General features: G+C 40.4%; 1 protein-coding gene across 7 annotated transcripts in view; it reads right to left on the bottom strand.

The window, feature by feature from the left end:
• LOC126169536 (protein hu-li tai shao) overlaps positions 1 to 24,844 on the bottom strand; it is a 425,484-nt gene that overhangs the window by 105,661 nt on the left and 294,979 nt on the right. For all 7 annotated transcript variants that reach the window (XM_049920650.1, XM_049920651.1, XM_049920652.1 and 4 more), the window contains exons 4-9: positions 17,799 to 17,988; positions 17,417 to 17,568; positions 16,987 to 17,217; positions 13,528 to 13,671; positions 9,622 to 9,720; positions 3,443 to 3,652 (exon numbers count right to left, since the gene is read on the bottom strand). In XM_049920650.1, the coding sequence (XP_049776607.1) occupies positions 3,443 to 3,652; positions 9,622 to 9,720; positions 13,528 to 13,671; positions 16,987 to 17,217; positions 17,417 to 17,568; positions 17,799 to 17,988 (1,026 nt within the window). The remainder of the gene's footprint in view (positions 1 to 3,442; positions 3,653 to 9,621; positions 9,721 to 13,527; positions 13,672 to 16,986; positions 17,218 to 17,416; positions 17,569 to 17,798; positions 17,989 to 24,844) is intronic.

The following is a 24,844-nucleotide window of genomic DNA, read 5'->3' on the forward strand; positions in this document are numbered from 1 at the left end:
CAGAGCATCCTCCTACAGGCCAACCGCAAATTAGAACAGCATGCCACCCTCCACCTTAAAAAACTATCCAATCTCCTGGTTTCCCACCTCCGGAAAGGCAACTCACTCACCCTTCACAACCTTTCCAGCAAACCTCAACCTCCTCTCATTGCACACAAACCCAGTCTCTCCCATCTACTTAATCTCCCACTTCCAGCTCCACTCCCTCCAAAACCTCAAAATTCCAATCAACACAATCTGGAACCACAACACCCCATTTCAGTAGTTAACCTTTCCTCCAAACCTCTCTCCCAATCCGAAACCTCTGTCCTATCCAAAGGCCTCACCTTCAGCCCCACTCCCAGATTTAACCAAACAGCCCTCGTCAAAAAAAGTTGTCTTTCCCTCTTTCCTGATGAGGCAACCGTTGGTTGCGAAAGCTTGAATTTTGTGTGTGTTTGTGTTTGTTTGTGTGTCTATCGACCTGCCAGCGCTTTTGTTTGGTAAGTCTCATCATCTTTCTTTTTAGATATATTTTTCCCACGTGGAATGTTTCCCTCTATTATATACAACAATAATTCAGGTATACATGCTGACATCGAATGCTGAAGACGAAGAGCTAGAGAAAGTATATGAGAATATTCAAAGGGTAATAGAGTACATAAAGGGAGATGAAAAACTAATAGTCATGAAGGAATGGAACACAGTTGTAGGGGAAGAAGCAGAAGAAGAGGTTACGGGAGAATATGGACTTGCGACATTGAATGAGAGAGGAGAAAGATCAACCGAGTTCTGTAATAAATTTCAGCTAGTAATAGCAAATTCTCTGATCAAAAATCACAAGAGGAGGAGGTATACTTGGAAAAGGCCAGGTGATATGGGAAAATTTCAGTTCAATTACATCGTGGTCAGTCAGAGATTCCGAAACAAGAGACTGGATTGTAAGGCATTCCCAGGGCCAGATACAGAATCAAATCACAATGTACTTGTGATGAAAAGTAGGCTGAAGCTTAAAGAGATTACTTGGGAAGAATCAGTACGCAAAGAAGCGATGTATAGAAGTACAAGGAACGATGAGATATGCTTGAAGTTCTCTAAGGCTATAGATACAGCAATAAGGAATAATTCATTAGGCAGTGCTGTTGACGAGGTATGGGCATTTCTAAACAGGGCAATCACAGAAGTTGGAGAGGGAGGGGGGAGGACAGGTACAAAAGAGGTAACTGTGAAGAAGAAGCCATGGGTAACAGAAGAAATACTTCAGTTGATTGATGAAAAATGACATGTTAAAAAGCTTAGAGGAATACAGAAATACAAGTCGCTGAAGAATGAAATAAATAGAAAGTGCAAGTAAGCTAAGACAAAATGACTGCATGAAAAATGTGAAGAAATCAAAAAAGAAATGATTGTCGGAATGACTGACTCAATATATAAGAAAGTCAAAACAACCTTCGCTGAAATTAAAAGCAACGGGGTAACACTAAGAGTGCAATGGGAATTGCACTGTTTAATGCAGAGGAGAGAGCAGGTAGGTGTAAAGTATACACTGAAAGCCTCTATGAGGGGGAAAATTTGTCTGATGTGATAAAAGAAGAAACAGGAATCAAAATAGAGGAGATAGGAGAGCCAGTATAGAATCAAAGTCTAAGAGAGATTTGGAGGACTTAACAACAAGTAAGTCAGAAGGGACAGATAACATTCCATCAGAACTTCTAAAGTAATTGCAGGAAGCAACATCAAAACGACTATTCACATTGGTGGGTATGATCATGAGTCTGGTAACACATGATCTGACTTTCGGGAAAATATCATACACACAATTCCGAAGACTGCTATAGTTGACAGGTGTGAGAATTATCGCACAATCAGCTTGACAGCTCATGCATCCAAGTTGCTGACAAGAATAATATACAGAAGAATGGAAAAGAAAATTAAAGGTTGTGTTAGATGATGATCGGTTTGGCTTTAGGAAAGGTAAAGGCACCATAGACGAAACTGTGACGTTGTGGTTGATAACTGAAGCACGACTAAAGAAAAATCTTCTTAGGATTTGTCAATGAGGAAAAAGTATTCAACAGTGTAAAATACTGGAAGATATTCAAAATTCTGAGAAAAATGCGGATAAGTTGGGGAGGGATGGGTGATATACAATATGTACAAGAGCCAAGAGGGAATAGTAGGAATGGATGCCCAAGAACAAAGTGCTCGGATTAAAATGGGGATAAGACAAGGATTTAGTCTTTTGCCCCTACTGTTCAATCTGTACATCGAAGAAGCAATGATGGAAATAAAAGAAAGGTTCAAGAATGGAATTAAAATTCAGGATGAAAGGATATCAATGATATGACTCACTGATGACACTGCTGTTCTGAGTGACAGTGATGAAGAATTCCATGATCTGCTGAACGGAATGAACAGTCTAATGAGTACAGAATAGGGATTGATAGTAAATCAAAGGACGATGAAAGTAATGAGAAGTAGCAGAAATGAGAAGAGCAAGAAGTTTAACATCAGGATTGATGGTCACAATAACAAAGTTAAGGAAGTTAGGCAGCAAAATAACCAATGATGGATGGAGCAAGGACATCAAAAGCAAGCTAGTACTGACAAAAAGGGCATTCCTGGCCAAGAGAAGTCTACTAGTATCAAACATAGACCTTAATTTGAGAAAGAAGTTTCTGAGAATGTACGTCTGGAGCACAGCATTGTACGGCAGTGAAACACGGATTGCAGGAAATCCAGAAGAGAAGAGAACTGAAGTATTTGAGAGGTGGTGCAACAGACGAATGTTGAAAATTAGGTGGATTGATAGGGTAAGGAATGAGGAGGTTCTGTGCACAATTGGAGAGAGGAGAGGGATATGTGGAAAACACTGAAAAGAAAGGACAGGATGATAGGACATCTGTTAAAACATCAGCTCCCTCTCGAGCTGTAGAGGGAAAAAGCAGAGGAAGACAGAGATTGGAAAACATTCAGCAAATAGTTCAGGTCATAGGTCACAAATGCTACTCTGAGATGAAAAGGTTGGCACAGGAGTGGAATTCATGGCAGGTCGTATCAAACCAGTTAGAAGACTGATGACTTAAAAAAAAGAAAAACTACACTCTGCAAAAAACTTTAATAAGTTTCATAATCTCATATCAATCAATTATATCCTGTACAGCAGCAAAAAAATTTAGGGTGAGAAAAATATATACCTTCAAACTAGGACTTCTGTCTTCAGAGAATATCAACTTTGACACCCTGAACTGGTCAATGCAACTGCTGTTTATAAGTAAGTAACATTTCTCAGACTACTGCAGTGAAATTATGACAGTTCATTTAACACATCTGTTAACAGTATAGGAACTTTGTTCAAACTTCTTATTTATATTTGGATGGAAGAAATAAAATAATCAATGCAAAATCATCAATGGCACACACAACAAAAGTATATTCAGGAATTCAATAATAATGAAATTACCGCATTGTCCAGCATTCTCATTAGGGCTTCAAATTCTGTGCCTCCTAGTCTCCATTTTTTCTCCTTTTTAAGGCCTGAAGGTGGCAAGTCAGAACTTGTATCCTGCCTTTGAACAGCATCAGGTGGCCGTCGTACAGCCTCATAAACCTGCTTCCTGACTTCATCTGATATCAGAACAAGATTTTCCAGACCAGCAGGCATTACCTTCACCTGCAATTAAAAGAAAATCTAGAAACATCGTGTATTAGGTATATACAAGTTGTGTTTATCAAGTAAGTACAATTTAAATAAAAATACAACAGACTTTTCTTAACAATTTCATTTTTACTCTTCTTTTATACATAATCTCCTCCAATATTCAGCACATTTACATTTGTTTGTGAGTATATGAAATGCCTCCTCGAATCAAGAACCTCACTGACTGTGAAATCTACATTTGCATCTACATAACTACATCTATGCTCTGCAAACCACCATGAAGCGCATAGGGGAGGGTACATCCCATTGTACCGGTTATTACCCCCCCCCCCCCCATTCCATTCACATATGGAGTGCAGAAAGAATGACTGACTGAATGCCCCTGTGTGTGCTGTAACTGTTCTAATCTTGTCCACAAGATCCGTATGTGAGTGATACATAGGGGGTTGTAGTATATTTATAGAATCATTTAATGGTGGATCTTGAAACTCTGTCAGCAGACTTTCCTGGCGATAGTTTACGTCTGCCTTCAGGAGTCTGCCAGTTGCGTTTTTTTCCCCCCTCCCCCCCCCCCTCCAGAATCACTGCCCTTTTCTGTGTATGTTCAGTAGTCCCTGTTGGTCCTATTTGGGACGGATCCCGTACACTTGAGCAATATTCTAGAACTGGTTGCATGAGTCATTTGTAAGCAATCTCCTTTGTATCCTTTGCAAGGATAGGAAAGGACACAAGGTGCACTCAGTGTATATGCTTGGGGGCCTCATTCAAAATCTTGAAGAGGCTATTCCAGCAGCCAGTGAAGGAACAGGGTGCAACCAACTGCAGACTGTGGCACACATTGGAGCAAAAGACGCCTGTTGCCTGGGCTCCGAGGTCATACACAGGTCATCCAGCAACTGGCAGCGAAGGTTGAGAAGACCAGCCTTGCTTATGGAATTTCAGCAAAGCTCACAATCTGCAACATTGTCCCCAGAACTGATCGTAGCCCTTTGATTTCAAGTTGAGTGAAGGGACTGAACCAGAGATTTTGAAAGTTCTGTGAAATGTTAGGCTGCAAATTCCTGGACTTGCACCATAGGCTTGAGAACTGTAGGGTCCCCCTAAATGGGTCAAGTGTGCACTATACATCAGAGTGCTGCTACTCAGGTAGCTGACTGTGTGTGAGGTGTTCACAAGGTTTCTTTTTTTTTGATAAGGTGACTCCACCATCCAATCCAGATGATGATAGCTATAGGAAACTCAGAAGTATCGGTGTAAGATCAAAAGAAATGCCTCCTGCAGACGACAGTATTAAAATCCTAGTGGTAAACTGCCGAAGCATTCGCAACAAAGAGCCAGAGTTTGAAGTGCTTGTAGAAAGCACTGAGGCTCTCATAATTGCAGGTACAGAAAGCTAGCTGAAACCTGAAATTAGCAGTGAGATTTCTGGAGAAAATTTAAGCGCACACCGAAAGCATATGCAAATGGGTAAAGGAGGTGGTGTATTTGTCACAGTAGACAAGAAACTCAAATCCACTTGGATAGAAATTGAAGCTGCATGTAAAACTGTTTGGGCAAGACTCAGTAGCAGGGCTACGCATAAAATGACGACCAGAACCTTCTATTGCCCCCTCCCCAGACTCATCTCCTGATTTAACCGAAAACTTTGAAGAAAACCTTACTTCACTTGCACACGAGTTCTCCAATCATACACCAATCATCAGTGGAGACTTTAATCATCCAACAATTAATTGGGAAAAATTATGGTTTTCATGTTATAAATTTATTGGATCTAGTGGCAACAAATAGACCTGGTCTCTTTGAGGATGTCCACCACATCGAAACAAGTATCAGTGACCATGACGTGACTGTGGCAACAATCATTACCAAAAGTGTGAAAGACAACTAAAACAAGCAGGAAGGTATATATGTTCAGTAAAGTAGATCAAGAATCAGTGGTGTCAAATCTCAATAAAGAACCAACTTTCAGCACAGGGCTGAAGCATGTAGAGGAACTATGGCTCAATTTTAAAAGAATAGTTGACCATGCACTGGGTAAATATGTACCCAGTAGAACACTACATAATGGGAGGGACCCTCCATAGTACAGTCATTGTAAAGAAACTTCTAAAGAACTTGAGATTATTGCATAATAGGTGTAAAACAAAGTGTGGGGCCTATTTCTAGAGATATGCTGGATGAAATGCATTTGCCTCTCAAGGGAGCAATGCGTGATGCCTTCAATGACTACCTTAGCAGAATACTGTCAAATCATCTTTAACAGAACCCAAAGAAATCCTGGTCATATGTAAAGGCTGTTAGTGGCAACACAGTTAGTGCGCAGCGAGTGAGACAGGGACTAACATTGAGGGTAACAAAGCTGAAATGCTTAACTCCATATTAAAATGTTCATATCCAAAGGCAAACCCAAGAGAATTGTCCAAATTTAATTCTCTTACCACTGAAAGGATGAATGAAATACGTTTTAGCATCAGTGATGCTGAGAAACAGCTGAAATCATTAAAACTGAACAAAGCTCCAGGGCCCAATGGAGTCCCTGTCAGATTCTATGCTAAATTTACAGCTGAATTAGCTCCTCTTCTAAATATAGGCTATCCCAGATCTTGGAAAAAAAGTGTGTATCACACTCTTCTACAGAAAGGGTAGTAGAACTGATCCACAAAACCACTGCCTAATATCCATGAAATATTTATGTTGTAGGATATTAGAGCTCAAAATATAATGAGGTATCAAACAGAATGACCTCCTCAATGCCAACCAGCATGGATTCCAAAAACATCGATCATGTGAGACCTCACTTGCACTTTTCTCACATGACATACTGAAAGCTTTGCATCAGGGTATTCAGGCAGATGCAGTATTTTTTCATTTCTAAAAAGCATCCAAGTCAGCAACACACTACACTTACTGCAAAAGTTTGATCATATGGGGTATAAAGTGAAATTTGTGACTAGATTGAAGACTTTTTGACGGGAAGGCACAGCATGTTATCTCACATGGGAGTCATCGTCAGATGTAGAACTCTGTTCGTGTATGCCCTAAGGAAATGTGTTGGGACCCTTGCTGTTCGTATCGTTTATTAATAACTTGCAGACAATATTAACAGTAACCTCAGACTTTTGCAGATGACAAAATGATTTATAATGACACACTATCTGAACATTCAGTCAGATCTATAAGATTTCAAAGTGGTGTGAAGATAGGCAACTTGCTTTAAATGTTCGGAAATGTGAAATTGTACACTTCCCAAAATGTATAAAAAAAACCAACAACAACAACATCCTATGAGTATAATATCAGTGAGTCACTGCCGGAATTGGCCAACTCATACAAATACCTCGATATAACACTGTGGGGATATGAAATGGAATGATCACACAGGCTGTCATGGGTAAAGCAGGTGCCAGACTTCAGTTTACTGGCAGAATACTAGGGTAAATGCAATCAGTCTACAAAGGAGATTGCTTACAAATCACGTGTGCAAATTATTGTAGAATATTGTTCAAGTGTGTGGGATCTAGACCAAATAGGACTAACAAGGGATATTGAACTTACACAGAGAAGGGCAGCACGAATGGTCTCATGTTTGTTTAATCCATGGGAGTGTGCCACAGAGATACTGAAGGAAGTGAATTGGCAGCCTCTTGAAGACATACATGAACAATCCTGAGAAAGTCTGTTGAAGATTCAAGAATTGACTTTAAATAAATGGTGACTCTAGGAATAAACTACAATCCCCTCCGTATCACTCCCAAGGGATCATGAGAATAAGATACCAATAGTCACAGCAGGCACATAGGCTTTCAAACAACCATTATTTCCATGCTCGATATGGAAATGGAACAAGAAGACGCCCTAATAAATGGTACAATGGAACATACACCCTGCCATGCACCTCATAGTGGTTTGCAGGGTATACATGTAGATGTAGATTGCACTTCCTCAGTATTCCACAAATAAACTGAACTCTACCAACTGTTTTCCCCGTGACTGAGCCTATGAGATCATTCCATTTCGTATCCCTAGAAAGTGTTACACCCAGATATTTGTATGTGTTGGCCGATTCCAACAGAGACTCACTGATATTATAATCGTAATATACTGCTTTTTTTTGTGAAATGCACAATTTTACATTTCAGAAGAAATTAAAGCAAGCTGGTAATCTTCCCACCACTTTGAAATCTTACCAAGGTATGACCGAATATTTATGCAGCTTCTTTCAGACAGTACTTAATTATAGATAACTGCATTGCCTAAAAAGAGTCTGAGGTTACTATTAATATTGTCCACAAGGTCATTAATACATAACATGAACAACACGAGTCCCAGCACACTTCCCTGGCGCATACCTGAAGTTATTCTACATCTGACGATGACTCTCCATCCCAGATAAAATGCTGTGTCCTCCCTACCAAAATGTTGTCAATCCAGTGACAAATTTTGCTTGATACTCCATACAATTGAACTTTTGACAAGAAGCGTAGGTGTCAACTTTCACGAAAACAAGAAATACTGCTTCTATGGGACTGCCTCGATTCAAAGCTTTCAGTTTGTCATTTCAGGAAAGTGCTAGTTGGGTTTCACATGATCGATGTTTTCATACTCCATGCTGGTTGGCAAGATCTTTCTGTTCAAGATACCTTATTATGTTTGGGCTCACAAAATGTCCTAAGATTCTACAACAAATTGATGTCAAAGATATTGAATGGTAGTTTTGCGGATAATTTGTTTTTTGTAGATGGGTGTTACCTGTGCTTTCTTCCAACTACTGGGCGTAACATTTCGTTCCATGGATGTACAATAAATTATAGTTAGTAGAAGGGCTAATTCAGCTGCAATTTCAATCTAGAGTCTGACAGGAATTCTATCAGGCCCTGGAGCTTAGTTCAGTTTTAACAATTTCAGCTGTTTCCCAACATCACTGACACTAATACTGATTTCCTTTATTTTTTCAGTGGAGGAGGATTAAACTCAGGCAATACTCCTCGGTTTTCCGTAGTAATGGAACATCTGGAAACAGAGTTATGCGTTTCAGCTCCTGCTTTGCTACTCTCAATTTCAGCTCCTGTCTTATTCGCTAGGTACTATAAAGTGACTTTAGCGTCACTACCAGCCTGTACATACGACCAGAATTAATTGAGGTTTTCTGAAAAATTATCTGACAGTATTCTGCTACAATAATCACTGAAGGCTCCATGCATTGCCGTCTTGACAGCCAAATGAGGTATGAATGGCAGTGGCACCTGGCAGAATGTATTTGACAACTGTCTGTTTCCTCCCACTGAAAGAGTTTCGACCCTCATTGACCAACACCTCCAACCCAAACAACTGTGTAAAATCTAGCCTCGCACACCAAGGTTCCAGCCACTTCCTTCATCAACTCTCCACCTTCCCCTCCATTCTCCCTCCTGGATCCCTACTCCTCATTGTTCACACCACTTCCCTATACACTATCTCTCACACCCATGGTCTTGCTACCATTTTTGGCATTTTTTAAAAAACTCACCATCTTTGCCCTCAATTTGTGAACCATTGGAAATCTGTAAGAGAATGAAATTTTGCCGAGACCTTTTATTGGTAAGTAATTAGACGCAGTTTCAGGTTTTCATGCAATTACTTCCAAATATACAAAATGCTAAACTACATTTTTTTAGCACCTATTTTTTCAGCCAACTTTGTTCTGAATTATTCAAATAAAAATTGCTCATGAAATCTTTTTCAGTTATTTTGCTTAAGACTGTCGATAGCTGTGCTATGGGGTCAAACAAATTACTACATCTCCGGAAGAATGGAATTAGGGGTCGTTAAACTTTACAAATGTTTATTGAGAACAAGTGCAAATATTTGTACAAAATTTGTAATGGTCATGTGAGAACCTCTAGATCACTTTGCATGGAATGATACCCGTGCTATATTTAAATATGTCACAGCTATGCACAAATTAACAACAAAACAATTTCTTCACATTTATCAATACATACCTGTGTCTCACAAGCCAGAACTGTATTGTAAACATTATAAAATGCTTCTTCTACTGTTTCTCCACAACAGACAGCACCATGGTTTGATAGAAACATAACCTGAAATATGAACACAGGTAATATAGTGATGTTCTACTATGTAATTAATTCTATCACACAGTTTAACATATTATCATACATTATAAAATTAAAGCCCTGATGAACCCAGTTAAATAAAAATTTTAAACCAGAACTTCCATACAAACACTGAAACGTGAATGAATTTAAAAGTTACTGAATGGAACAACCTGTTTAAAAGATGTTGACCACTACATTAGATAAACACTATTAGCAGATTGGCCATTAAAATCTGGAAAAAAATTCCCTGAGAACTCTAAGTGTGAGGAGGAAGATGGTGTCAAGAAGCTCCTGATAAATTAATGGTGAGCAGGGAGAGGGATGGGGGGCAACACGCAATAATGACTTTTCTTTCCTCTCATTTGAGATATCAACCAGCCATAAGTAGTAGTTTTTAAACACTGGTCATTTATGTGATGTAATATTCACATACATGTAGAAAACACACCTTTAAGAACACAGAATTCCCTGACATTTCATGAGATTCCTGAAATTCCCCAGGTCTTTCCAGGTAAAATGCAATTCCCTGAGAATTCCAGATTTTCCAGATGAATCGCCACCATGTTTGGGTCACTTGATGTAAAGTTCTCTCAAATCAGCATGAAATGTTTGGAGAAACACAAAATTGCACAACTGATAACAATCTGCAAAGCTTTTACCTGATCAGAGAGCTTTCACAGGAACAGTTTGTTAAGCCAGAATGAGAAGAGAGAATGGCGTAGAGGACGAGATGTGGAGAAGAAGGTGGGGAAGAAAGAATTAAAGAAAATGAGTGACATTCTATGATAGCAAGTTTTATGTGGGATTATTATGGAGGTAGAAAGTAAACAAACGAGTGTAGGGTACAGTGTGGTGATCTGGAGAGAATAAAAATGTGAGACACTGAAGAATCTGGATAAGAGTTTGATCAATATAAGAGGAGGAGTATGTCTACTAAGAAGAAAGCCCTAGTTAAGTTACGTACTGATGGAGGAAAAAATTAGTAGCAATCTTCTTGAAGATGTCACAGAACTTTTGCAAAAAGCCACTCTAAAGTCACAATGCCTAGAGAATATTCTAAACTATTTCCTATAAGCTATTTGCGACATCACAAAGTTAGATGCAATGAGTAAAGCATATCATTCTATCAGATACTATTTTTGCTCATTTCCGACACCAACGCCCACCCAAAATCATCTTGTCACACTCTGAAGAGTTGTCTAAGTGCTCCTTTGTAGTTGCACCCTCACTGAGAGCCTCATCTACAATATCAACAATGCAACTGCTTAGCAACTAATAAGTTCCCAACAACAGAGAACACCTTTATTTGTGGCAACGGACTTCCTGGCAGTCACACAATGTAACAACAGAACCACAGAATAATAATTTAATAGCAAATAACATTTCAAATTAGCTCAAAAATTTTTTTTGTCAATGTTGCTACTGATGGTAACAGTAGATTGAAGGACAAATTATTAACAGTAAATACACAAAGCTGCTGATTCAAGCACATTACATTTCAAACATCTCATTTCGCTTGGCAACAAAAATTCTGAGGTCATTTCTTGCAATAATGATTATTAATTATATGTTCTTTCTTAGGTTGTCAAATCTTCATTATGTTCTTACGTAACAGGCACCGCTTTGCAACCTCTCACCAGCATACTTAACCACACATGAGGCAAAAAAATGTTTGTCATAAATATGCTTACACTCCTAAAATGGTTCAAATGGCTCTGAGCACTATGGGACTTAACATCTGTGGTCATCAGTCCCCTAGAACTTAGAACTACTTAAACCTAGCTACCCTAAGGACATCACACACATCCATGCCCGAGGCAGGATTCGAACTTGCGACCGTAGCAGTCGCGCGGTTCCGGACTGAGCGCCTAGAACCGCTAGACCACCGCGGCCGGCGCTTACACTCCTCTAATTTACTTTCGGTATAAATAAAGCACCTGGGTTTTTTACAATGATATGCGAATGTTTAAAACTGCAATTTTACCAATGCAGCATAGTAGGTATAAATACTATTTATTGATAACATCTTGAATGAGGGATGCCTAGTTCTGGGTCATCTGAAGCTACCAGATATCTGTAGACTTCGGTACTTTAGTGTTTTTAGTCCAGCTGCCACCCATATTGGTGGTCTAATAACACAGTACCTGTTATTTTGTGTACTGTGGCCATTACGAATAACTGTCATGTCACGCTAAACCAGTATCCACAGGTGTAACACCAGAACTGCACAAAGAAAGTGCGGCTTTTTAGCCACGCATCATCTTTACCTCCTCAGCTGTCTATGTACACAGAGTCTGGACAGAGCTCATTTCTCCATTCCCAACAACCCTCTGAGAATTTGTTCACGACATTGTAAACACACTGTAAATTGAATTACCACACAAATCCAACAACCGACAGAAGAACTTGTATGATACAGAGATCAACCAACAACAAAGCAAAAAAGAGAGACTTAATGCAGTTAAAAACTAAAACTTTTTAAAAAGAAACAAAAAATAAATAAATGAGCAAGGGCTGCAGCATTCATGTCTTTTGCCATTAAACTCTGCTCTCTGTGCACCCTAATGTATTGGAGTTCATATACATACTACCAAAAACTCCACCCTTTGTGCCATTTCCAAAATGGCAAACTACTGTCTAAACCCGTATTGGTATATTACAAGAAATTTGATTTCAATCCAGTGTTCATTAATGATAATGTAGAAACATTTGGAAAGTGAAACCCCATAATACTTATGATACTATGATTAAAAAGAAAGTGAGTTTATCTAGAGTTGTAAACAGAAAGAAAGTTTACTTGACCTGAAACACTTACTGCAAAAAATATAGAATTATTGAATTACTTCAATGCATTTTGTATCTGTCGCTATGACATTTATCATTCTGTGGGATCAATTTTCGTTTCATTTCAGTCTCTCACCTCTAGTACGATTAAAATTACTTGATAGTTGACATCTGTCACTTGCCACTACAGTGTCACCACATCGATTACCGATCAGGTGTACGCAACACATAAAAACACAGCAGGTAACTTCACAAATGCTGTTATGTGTAACGCAGAGCAATGTTGGTTGGAAGTGGTCTCCATGAGGTATGATGGAAATACGAGTTGCATTTTGATAGGTACTGTATTCTGTATGATCGAAAATATTGCAAATAACATATGACAGGACCTCTGCTTCATCTGTCGCATCAATTACTGGAGTGACAAAAAATGAATGATTTTAAATACAAAAAATTATTAATTTGACTCTAGAATAGTGACTGACTGTCGAAAGCCAATTGTAAATTAGCTGATATCACTATTCATACATTGTGGCTGATGTCAGTTAAACCATTCTGGCCAGAAATGATTTATTTTATCACAAAGTATAAATAAAAAGGTAGCCTAACTGATTCAAGATCAGATTTGGATTTGTAGATTTTGACAAGGAAAACTCAATGTAAGAGCCTGTAGCCTCACTAACAAATCTGTTAAGTCTTCACATATCTAATAGCTGTCTCATTGTGGATCACCATCTTTCAACATGTTACATCGATAGTAACAGTAGCTAACATTCTGAAATTTTGCTTAAGTTCACAACTGATGACCTAAAAAGCAGCCTATCTTCAATAATATAGACCCCTTGGGTGGAATAGGAAGAGCACATTTGTTAAAGTCATTTCACACTACACCAGAACATTTTACCTACTTAAGAGTGGCAATAATACGATACATACAATGTAATATGCTTATTGTGTACATATTTTCTTTAAAGCACCTGAATGAAATTAGTATGGAAAACTAACCTTGTTTACTGGTCCCAAATTTCTGGCAATTTTTTCTCGTTCTTCTGGCTCGAAGACTGCACCGAGATATGGATGATTGCTAACTTCACCAATTACAATAGCTTCTTGGCACAAAGGCTGTAGGCCACATTTTAATGAAGACACCTGTAAAAGAATTATGAAACAAATCAAACTGCTTGTCCTTCAGTGTAACAGAGTAGTGCAGAAATGCTGGTTATAAGATGTATTAATTTAACAGTAACAAATGCAGAGATTACAAGACATTCATAGCAGACATAATCTTCAACAGGTAAGCAAGAGAAAAGGGGGGGGGGGGGGGGGGACAAAATGATGGATGTTCTTTGTTACTGTTCATACTATAATTTATCAGCAAAGATTGGTAGGATCTCAGTAACTGTCCCAGCAGAATTTTTTTGTTGAAGTGCACATGTAGTTCATAACTAAACAGTAATGAACATGACAGGAATCATCTTTTTGTTACAAAAATTGTTTCAGCCACCGACAACAAATTTATAGTGGATAAATCTGCTCATTCTACACTAGTAGAGAACAAAGCTAATATTTATACTGATACATATGGTCTTTACCACAATGAAGGCAGAGTTTCAGCAAATAAGTTACCACAATTTTTCAAAATAGATACATTATAAAGTTGAATTAATGGAGCAAAATTTCGAGACAGCAATCTGAAATGTAAAGTAACCATAGCAAATAACACCATTCTAGAGGATGGAGCTGTTAATAAGGCAGCAAAGTCTCTATGACAGACTTTTTGAGTACACCGACGGAGGAGAAATTTGTGAGCACTTAGCTTGCTACCACAACAGTGAAAGACAAACATTAGTTTCTTTCATGTTTTATCAACAATTCTGCAAAGTTAATTTGCATTTGTTTTTTCCAGCATTCCCAGAAATTCTATTGTTACTGTCACTATTCATACAATGTCTTATCAACTTAGTGTGCAACAACCAGTGTGACAAATTCCCTCACAAACATGCTTTAAACTGCCATCTCTGTAAGGTAAAATTTCAAGTCCAATTTAAATGATATGCCTCATTTCATAATGGATGATAAATTTGTTTCGATAACTGTTTGTTTAAAAAAGGACACTAGAGAAAGTATGCAAAGTATTGTAATATAGGCAGCAAAAGAAGATCCCCGACAGTTGCAATGGGCTTGGGGGGATTCTTTGCGTGTCTACCTCAATTAGTCATGTAACATGATTTTGCATGTCTTTCTCTATGGCAATGCCTCAGTGGTGTTGCAGCTATATAGATGACTATTATTTTTGCCTGCAGCCATTTGCACTTCACAGCTGAAAGCTGGTACAGCAGTAAAAAAACTTAAGTCTCAATATCTGAAGTCAATCATCAATGTCCGTGTTTAAAAATATATATATTTAAAAAGAAAGATGATGAGACTTACCCAACAAAAGCGCTGGCAGGTCGATAGACACACAAATAAACACAAACATACACACAAAACTCTAGCTTTCGCAACCAAAGGTTGCCTCGTCAGGAAAGAGGGAAGGAGAAGGAAAGACAAAAGGATATGGGTTTTAAGGGAGAGGGTAAGGAGTCATTCCAATCCCGGGAGCGGAAAGACTTACCTTAGGGGGAAAAAAGGACAGGTATACACTCGCACACACACACATATCCATCCATACATACAAGACACAAGCAGACATTTGTAAAGGCAAAGAGTTTGAGCAGAGATGTCAGTCGGGATGGAAGTATAGAGGCAAAGATGATGTTGAAAGACAGGTGAGGTATGAGCGGCGGCAGATTGAAATTAGGAATTAGCGGAGATTGAGGCCTGGCGGATAGCGAGAAGAGAGGATATGCTGAAGGGCAAGTTCCCATCTCCGGAGTTCTGACAGGTTGGTGTTAGTGGGAAGTATCCAGATAACCCGGACGGTGTAACACTGTGCCAAGATGTGCTGGCCGTGCACCAAGGCATGTTTAGCCACAGGGTGATCCTCATTACCAACAAACACTGTCTGCCTGTGTCCATTCATGCGAATGGACAGTTTGTTGCTGGTCATTCCCACATAGAACGCTTCACAGTGTAGGCAGGTCAGTTGGTAAATCACGTGGGTGCTTTCACACGTGGCTCTGCCTTTGATCGTGTACACCTTCCGGGTTACAGGACTGGAATAGGTGGTGGTGGGAGTAACCCGGAAGGTGTACACGATCAAAGGCAGAGCCACGTGTGAAAGCACCCACGTGATTTACCAACTGACCTGCCTACACTGTGAAGCGTTCTATGTGGGAATGACCAGCAACAAACTGTCCATTCGCATGAATGGACACAGGCAGACAGTGTTTGTTGGTAATGAGGATCACCCTGTGGCTAAACATGCCTTGGTGCACGGCCAGCACATCTTGGCACAGTGTTACACCGTCCGGGTTATCTGGATACTTCCCACTAACACCAACCTGTCATAACTCCGGAGATGGGAACTTGCCCTTCAGCATATCCTCTCTTCTCGCTATCCGCCAGGCCTCAATCTCCGCTAATTCCTAATTTCAATCTGCCGCCGCTCATACCTCACCTGTCTTTCAACATCATCTTTGCCTCTATACTTCCGTCCCGACTGATATCTCTGCTCAAACTCTTTGCCTTTACAAATGTCTGCTTGTGTCTTGTATGTATGGATGGATATGTGTGTGTGTGTGTGCGAGTGTATACCTGTCCTTTTTTCCCCCTAAGGTAAGTCTTTCCGCTCCCGGGATTGGAATGACTCCTTACCCTCTCCCTTAAAACCCATATCCTTTTGTCTTTCCTTCTCCTTCCCTCTTTCCTGACGAGGCAACCTTTGGTTGCGAAAGCTAGAGTTTTGTGTGTATGTTTGTGTTTATTTGTGTGTCTATCGACCTGCCAGCGCTTTTGTTGGGTAAGTCTCATCATCTTTCTTTTTAAATATATTTTTCCCACGTGGAATGTTTCCCTCTATTATATTCATATCATTAATTTAAAAATATATATTTATACAAAAAACCAATTACAAATTGTAGTGGTTGGTGAAGATGCTCCAGTGCTACATGTGGAAGTATGCAAGGATGTGGCAGGTCCAGGATGGTCGGCTGTTATGTGAAGCATCAGTAGTCTATGGTCCGAAGGAAAACTGGGGGATTGGAGAAGCACTGAAGGAGAAAAAGGCTACCTAGGTGTGCAGGAAGGTTAGAAGATTGTGTGTATCGTAATACTGATAATTACTGATAACAATTATACTGGGTAATTACAATCCCTAACCGTCCTTCAGAATGTTGTAGATACTTTCTGAATTCCCCAAGATTTCTCTAGTGGTCTGGGTGAAATCAATTTCTCCTTTGTAATTCTAGGTCTTCCAGACAGAGGGCTCACAGTTGCACAGCATATTTTTAAGACCAGTACTGAAAACAAGTTACGAGCTAAACAAGTTATAGTAAAGGAAAAAAGACAAGTTCTGATACTCACAGCCAACACTGCAGGAGTATGAACATGAATAATGCACTTAATATCTGGACGGGCAGCATGAATGGCAGAATGCAACATGAAACCAGGAACATTCACAACAAAATTTGTAGTTCCAGGCTCAACTATTGAGCCCTGCATGTCAATTTTCACTAAACTTGAGGCAGTTATTTCATGGTATAACATTCCAAACGGATTTATGAGAAAATGTTCTTGGTCTTGGTTTAATCTCGCCTGAAAATAAAAATGCAAGAGGTTAACATCAAACTGTTACATACAAAACAGAATCTCACATGATGGCATAGTTGGCGTGCACATCAGTATTTACAAAACTGGCAATTCACTAAAAATGTTAGTGTGCCCAGACTACTAAAATTAGGAGTTACTTCACATATTTAATCAGAACTTGAAAACTTAGCGCATTAATACTTACAGTGATACTGTTGTAGATTCCTTGGGTCCAGCCACAAAGATCCATTAATCTATAGACTGCAGCTAACTTGCATCTAAGGATCTTTTCCCCCTTTGCATAGCCCATGCTTTCAACACCACGAATATCATTTATAGGAATGACACAGTTAGATCCTACAAAACATTAAACAATAATTTATAAGATGCCAAGACCTAAGGCGAACTATGAATTTACACAAATTTTACAAAAACCACTATTGTAAACATAAATATCCACACGATTGCTCTATGAAAGATTTACTTGCTTTGCAATATCTAACTGATTTGCACATAAGTTCCACAGTTCAAAAAGCAAGATTAAAATCCATTTAAAGATTGAGGACTACATAAAGTATTTTACACACCTCTGAATACACTTGCAGGTTGTAAACGGCCACCCTGCAACCCCATCATGTCCGATAGCTGTTGCAACAAACCTGCTGGGCCATTTCCATCCTTCAGCTGTGTTTCAATAATTCGTTCCAGCTCCTCACGGAAAAGACGACTATTCATTATCATCTCTACTCGTTTCCTCCTTTCCATTTCCTTCATATCCTTTAAAAGAAAAAGACACATCACAATCAAGAAAATATACCTGCCTCAATAGCTGAGTGGTTAGTGTGGATAGCTGCCATGCTGGGGGGAGATGGGTCAGGTTCAATTCCAGGGCAGGCTTGCTGGCAGACTGGGTATTGTGTTATCCGTATAATTTCATCATCATTGATGCATATGTCACCAAAGTCGCATGAAATATAAAGACTTGCACTAGGCGGCTGAACAAACTCTGATGGGGTTTCTGGGCCAAGAATGCCAAACGATCATTTTATTTCAATAAAATACAATAGGAGAAAATTAATTTATGCTGCATGATGAAAAACATGTGTTGGACTCATCAGGAAGCATGAAATTTATAATGTTATCACACAATTAGTCATAACGCGAGCAAATACCACTTTCAAATCAAGCCAGCTGATTTAAGAACTGTGTGCAGCGTAGTCCATATCATTTCAGGCAAGCTAGGAAAAAATCTTACCTTCACAGTCTCTGATGTTATTGAATTTAGTGTATATTAAAATGAAGGACTAAGTAAGGAACACTTTTTTTTCCCCCAGAAAATTTTTTCTCTAAGATACAGCCCTCCTCAGATGACAGTGCGCATACCATTTTGAAGAAATGAATTTTGGCAAAAATTTTTAAATGCTGTATTTCTGGAACAGTTCTAGATATTTTGTTGGTTATTTTTTTATTTGAAAGATAATTGCTTTATATTACAAAGAAATCCTCCAGTTGGAATTATCTGTCAAAGTTGTTTTACTATAGCATTCTGAACTTTTTTTATAATTTATGGATTTTTTTTTTAAATGCCAATCCATAAAGTTTTATTTTTTTCTGTTGATTAGTACCATGTAGTTCTACATTCCCTGAAAAGGAGAGCTTCCACTTTTAGGTTGAACAGGTTTTATAAACAACTGAAATTTTTGCCATACATAAAACCTGTTTATTACATTATCACGTAACATGAAAATCAAAACCTAACCTTATTTAACATAATTTTAGTATTGAAAGGTGAGTACAAGACTCATTTTTCAAGCATTTTAAATGGCTCCAAAATGTATGTGAAAGGTCCAAAGACTTAAAAGGTTTCAATTTATACAATTTCTGTGTACTCTGTTTTACACCAAAATTAACCAGTCAATGAACTAAAAATGTGCTCCACTGCTCGCGTATCTTCCTTTGATATAGAGTGGTGCCTTCCTGTTGAATCAATGGGAACTGGAGCACTTACAATCTTCAAAACATTGTTAACAGGAAGTGAGTACTGATGGCGTGGTTGCTGTCCTTCAGCTTGAAAACTATATCCAGCAGCTTGTCCAGGTGGTAGCATAAAGTTCACTACAATTTCATTTAACTCATAACTGATGTCTATAATATCTGCAAGCCACCAGTCAGAGTCATACACACATGCCACAAACGTCACCCTTCTCAGGTTGGGAATCTGAATATTATCCATTTGTTTCTGAGGTGTTGACCAAATGAACGAAATATTTTCTTTCTTGCTCTTTAAAGTGCATGCAATATGAGTTCGGCCATCACTTTGAGTCCAAAAATGTGTCTTCTGAATTCCTTTCACAGGAGCAGTTTGTTTGGACCATTCTTCTTTTTTCTGCTCACCGAATTCTTCGATTTCCTCTTTGTATAAAAGAATGAGGGCCGTGGATGTGTAAGATTTCACGACTATTGTAAAATTCTCAGCATTCTGAATCACAGCTGTATTTGGTCTCGAAAGATTATGTTTTGTAGCAAGGTGCTTTAGCAGGCCTGCAACACCATCAGAAGGCCCCTTCCCGCAACCAGTAGCACTGTATACCCAGTCAGTTGGCACAAGCGACTTATTCAATTCAAACAGCTGGTAATGATTTTTAAAATGACTAGGAGCACCATCAGAAATAATGATGATCTTGTCTGCCCCTGTTTGCAGTTGAAGAATTTTGCGCATTGCTAGCAAAGCACGTGCTGAGTCATGTCCTGTGTCATCACTTATAACTGCAACATTTGTGATCTCGTTTTGAAAATGTCACTTGTCATTAGTCGCATGATACCCTTGTACTTCTTGTGGGAGAATTACAGACCTGTTCTCAGCAAACTCACAGTGCAACACTAAACATAGTTCTTCAGCCTGTACACACCCTTTCACTTCTGCATTGTGTTCTTGTTGCTGCTGTTGTTGTTGTTGTTGTTGTTGTTGCAATTTCTTCATATGCTGGTGTGTTATTGCTTTCACTGACCATTTACGAAGTTCGTCAATGAAACTGTCAAAGGAACCGGTTTTCTCAATTACTTTATTTTCCTCCCATCTCACATCTGTAATTTTTGCAGAGTTATCTGCTATGTCTTCAAGGCCAAGTGTCTGTAAAGACTGTCCTCCCTTTCCAGGGCAGTCACCACATTCTTGAAACAAACAAGTCTCTCGCTTTACGTCACAGACTACTAATGACTCCACACACCCAACCAAGGTGTCATATGCCATGTGCTGCAGTAAGTTCGGTTCACACATAAACAGACATCTCTAGGTGGGTGTCGAACTAACCACTTAGGTCGTAGTGCATAAAATTTTTATCATCCAATATGTGAATCATGTACCTCTTCACTTACACAACTTTTTGACCTTCACCTGTTACAGTGTCTTTCTTGTTGGCACTCTGGTGATAACAGTCCCAATTATCTTCCAGATAAAATGACTGCACTATTTGAACTTGAGCTCCTTCTACAGGATGATCATAATAGGGATCTGGTATTCCAAAGACTCCTTTTTTTTAAAGACCTCACATTTCTCGATTTGTCTACCATGTACTTTGATACTTATGGAATATGCTTCAAAATTGTTTCCTTTGAAAATGTCTTTGGAATAATAGTTAAAACTTGCAACTTTTCACTGTAGCACGCACAACATCCAACAGCTGTATTGGTAATTTTGAAAAATTCCTGGCAAGAGGTGCAAGACTGTTTTGTTTCATTTTCTTCTGAAGATGGAGTTTCTACTTCAAAGAGTGTGGTCAGTTTTGCTGTAGTGTATTCATCCATAGCTTTAGTAATTTCTCTGCACCTTCTTGATGCATAGAGCTTATGACTGGACTTCACTGACCATAGTTTCTTAACAGGACTAACATCTACCTCTGTAGTTGACTGATTCTGGGTATGTAATTCTTCCTCTACTGATGCAAAATCTGCATCATCTGCACCATGGTAGGCTTCAGCTTGTCCAGACACTATCATTGTTGTTATTCTGTCAAAACATTTAGGACACAAAACGTCATCACTGGTAAACATCTTCACTTTGAAACAGTGTCTTCAAATGAGAACACTTATTCCCAACCAGAACAAAGTCCGTTTTACTGTGTCTTGTCTATCACATTTTTTATGGATATGCAAATGGTCAGCACACTTCACTTTCCTATGGCCCCAGTCAGAAGACATTTCTAACAGTCTTCCTTACGAGACAGTAAATCAGATGTGCAGGAGAACTACGAATGTGTGCAAAGTAGCTGGTGAGGAGTTGTGCATGCCTAACCTTCAATGGAGGGACTCCCGCCTCCACCAGGACATGATTAAACAAGGGCTCTGCAGAGCTGCAGCAGCATAGAGCAATCTGCACCCCAGGTGGTGATGTTCAGGCAGCAGAGGGCATTGAGGTGCTGCCAGCACTTCCGCTTAAGCTGTTGAAGGTGGGGAAGCCAGGTCAATCAGGCGTCCAAAACCAGTCCCAAGAATCAATATGTCTCCACTACCGTGAGAGGATCGTCATTAAGGTAAGGTTCTGGTTCTGGGTGAATGGTACAACGCCGACAGAAGTGCATGACACACGACTTTGCAGCTGAAAACTGGAAGCCATGAGCTAGAGTCCATGACTGCGCCTTGTGGATAGCTCCCTGAAAGCACTGCTCAGCAACACGAGTACTGGAGCAGGCCAACGGCCTTACAGCTGCTGCTAGGCCGTTAATGGCCACTAAAAAGAGAGATACACTCAATAAATAGCCCTGTGGGACCCCTTTCTCCGGGATATGGGGGAACTATGGGAGGCACCAACCTGGATACAGAAAGTACAGAGCAATAGCAAATTTTGGATAAAAATCTGGTTCAGGCCCCAGAGACCCTATTCAATGTGGCAAGGATATGATGCCACCAGGTCATGTCTTAAGCTTTTTGTAAATAAAAAAAAAAAAATACGGCAAAAAGGTGTTGGCATCTGGAAAAGGCTGTTCGGATGTCTGAATGCAGACTCGAGGGAACCCAAGATTATCAGGGGTAAAGCGACCCTGGCGCAAACTGCCCTGGCATGGAGCCAGTAGGCCACATGACTCCAGGACCCAACCCAATCGCCAACACATCATACGTACTCAAAGAACGCCGGTGAGGCTGATGGGCCAATAGCTATCCACATCAAGAGTGTTTTTACCAGGTTTGAGCACTGGAATGATTGTGCTCTCCCACTTTCATGATGGAAAGACACCATCACACCAATCCAGTTGAAGATGATGAGCAGTTGTTGCTTGTAGTTGGACGAGAGATGTCTAATCATCTGACTGCGGATCCGATCTGGTCCAGGAGCTGTGTCAGGGCAATGTGCAAGGGCACTGAGGGGCTCCCACTCTGTAAATGGGGCATTATAGGGTTCACTGTAGCATATAGTGAACGAGAGGACTTTTCCTTCCATCTGCCGTTTCAGAGTGTGAAAGGCTGGTTAGGTTAGGTTAGGTTAGTGTTGTTTTAACGCCCCGTCGACAACGAGGTCATTAGAGACGGAGCGCAAGCTCGGGTTAGGGAAGGATGGGGAAGGAAATCGGCCGTGCCCTTTCAAAGGAACCATCCCGGCATTTGCCTGAAACGATTTAGGGAAATCACGGAAAACCTAAATCAGGATGGCTGGAGACGGGATTGAACCGTCATCCTCCCGAATGCGAGTCCAGTGTGCTAACCACTCTCCGACTCATAGGCTCGAGCATGGTGCTCAGAAAACATGCACGGCAATCACGTTTGTGTCGGTAGATAACATCAATGGTAATGCCCGGGACAACTGTTGGGGGTCTGGTACCCAAAACCACGTCTGATCTTCGTCCAGATTAGGGAAGGAACGTATGGCACCCAATGGTCGAGGCGTACCTCTCCCAACACTCCTGTTTCCATCGTTCTTTAAGCTGGCGAATGCGGGCATGGAATCGTTTAAAAGCTATTAGGTGCTCCAGAGATGCGTGCTGCTTATGCCGCTGTAGAGCCTGTCTACGCTCTTTAATGGCCTCAGCAATTTACGGCGACCACGAAGGTAGTCTTTCGCCGGGGGCACCCGACGGAACAAGGGATCTAATTTTCCGTCGCAGAAACAATGGTTCTAGTGATCTGCTCAACCACTACATTGATGGTACCGGAGATTCAACGGTCACAGCAGAGGTGAAAGCTTCCCATTCTGCCTTGTTTAGAGCCCATCACAGTAGGCGTCTGTGGGCATGACACTGGGGGAGTGACAGGAAGATGGGGAAGTGGTCACTACCACACAAGTCATCATAGATTCTCCAGTGGACAGATGGGAGAAGTCCTGGGCTGCAAAGTGATACATAAATGGCCGAAGAAGTGCCATGAACCACACTGAAATGTGTGGAAGACCCAGTATTTAGGAGGCAGAGGTCGAGCTGAGACAGTAAATTTTCTACCTCTCTACCTCAGACAGTTAGCATGCTGCCTCCCCACAAGGGATTATGGGCAGTAAAATCTTCCAAAAGTAGGAACGGTTTAGGGAGTTGACGAATCAGTGCAGCTAAGATGTTCAGGGGTACCACACCATCTGGAGGAAGATATACGTTGCAGATAGTTATTTCCTGCATCGTACTTATCCTGACAGCCACAGCTCCAAGAGGAGTGTGAAGGGGCACAGGTTCACTACATACAGAGTTCAGGACATAGATACAAACACCACCTGACACTCTATTATAGTCGCTACGGTTCCTATAATATCCCTTATAGCTGCGGAGGGCAATGCAGAAAGCAGGTGTAAAACTTAACAGTTGCCGTAGCTCAGGCAGGTGGTGGAAAAAACTGCAGTAATTCCACTGGAGGGTGACATTATACTGAGGCAGGGAAGGCATGAAATGCTCAGTGAGGCAGTTTACACCTCAGGGTCACCTGCTGCCACCAACTTAGATCCTGAGCAGTCTATATCCATTGTATCTGAGGGTCCGGCGAAATCTAGGTCCTCAGCAGACGCCAGAATCGCCACCTCATCCTCAAACACAGAGCTTGTAGATAGTGGTGGAGTGGGTGCCACCACGATTTCCTTGTTCTTGGGGGGGGGGGGGGGGGGGGGTCTTCTTTTTGGATTTCTCCCGCTGCTCCTTAGGTTTCTCTGGCTGGGAGGGCTTCTTTGATTCAAACCTGGGAAGGGAGGTCCCCATGGGACGCCTTCCTAGGGAGAGGAGCCGAAGGAGACTTACGCTTCTCTGGCTGATTTTTTTTTTTTTTTTTTTTTTTTGGTTGGGTTTAAGGGCGCTCAACTGCTGAGGTCATTAGCGCCCAGTCACTGTTGTTTGAGCACATGGAATCTGGTAAAACTCAAGGGGATGGAGGGGACACCAGAAGGACCCGACAAAGATGCAGACAAAATAAGTAAAAAGATTAAATGTCCTTGGACAAGCCAGTTAAAGTTATAAAACGCAGAATACGAGCAGCTGCTCGAGCGTCATCAGCTAAAACATCCGGTAAAGTAGATGGCAGGGACAGGACAACACGAAATTGACTAAAACGGGGACACGACAATAAAACATGGCGCACTGTTAATGCCTGACCACAAGGGCACTGCGGGGCTGGGTCACCGGAGAGCAGGTAGCGGTGGCTAAACCGGCAATGCCCAATCCGCAACCTGGTC

The sequence above is a fragment of the Schistocerca cancellata genome, chromosome 1, assembly GCF_023864275.1.
Source record: "Schistocerca cancellata isolate TAMUIC-IGC-003103 chromosome 1, iqSchCanc2.1, whole genome shotgun sequence".
In the NCBI taxonomy this organism is placed as follows: Eukaryota; Metazoa; Arthropoda; class Insecta; order Orthoptera; family Acrididae; genus Schistocerca; species Schistocerca cancellata.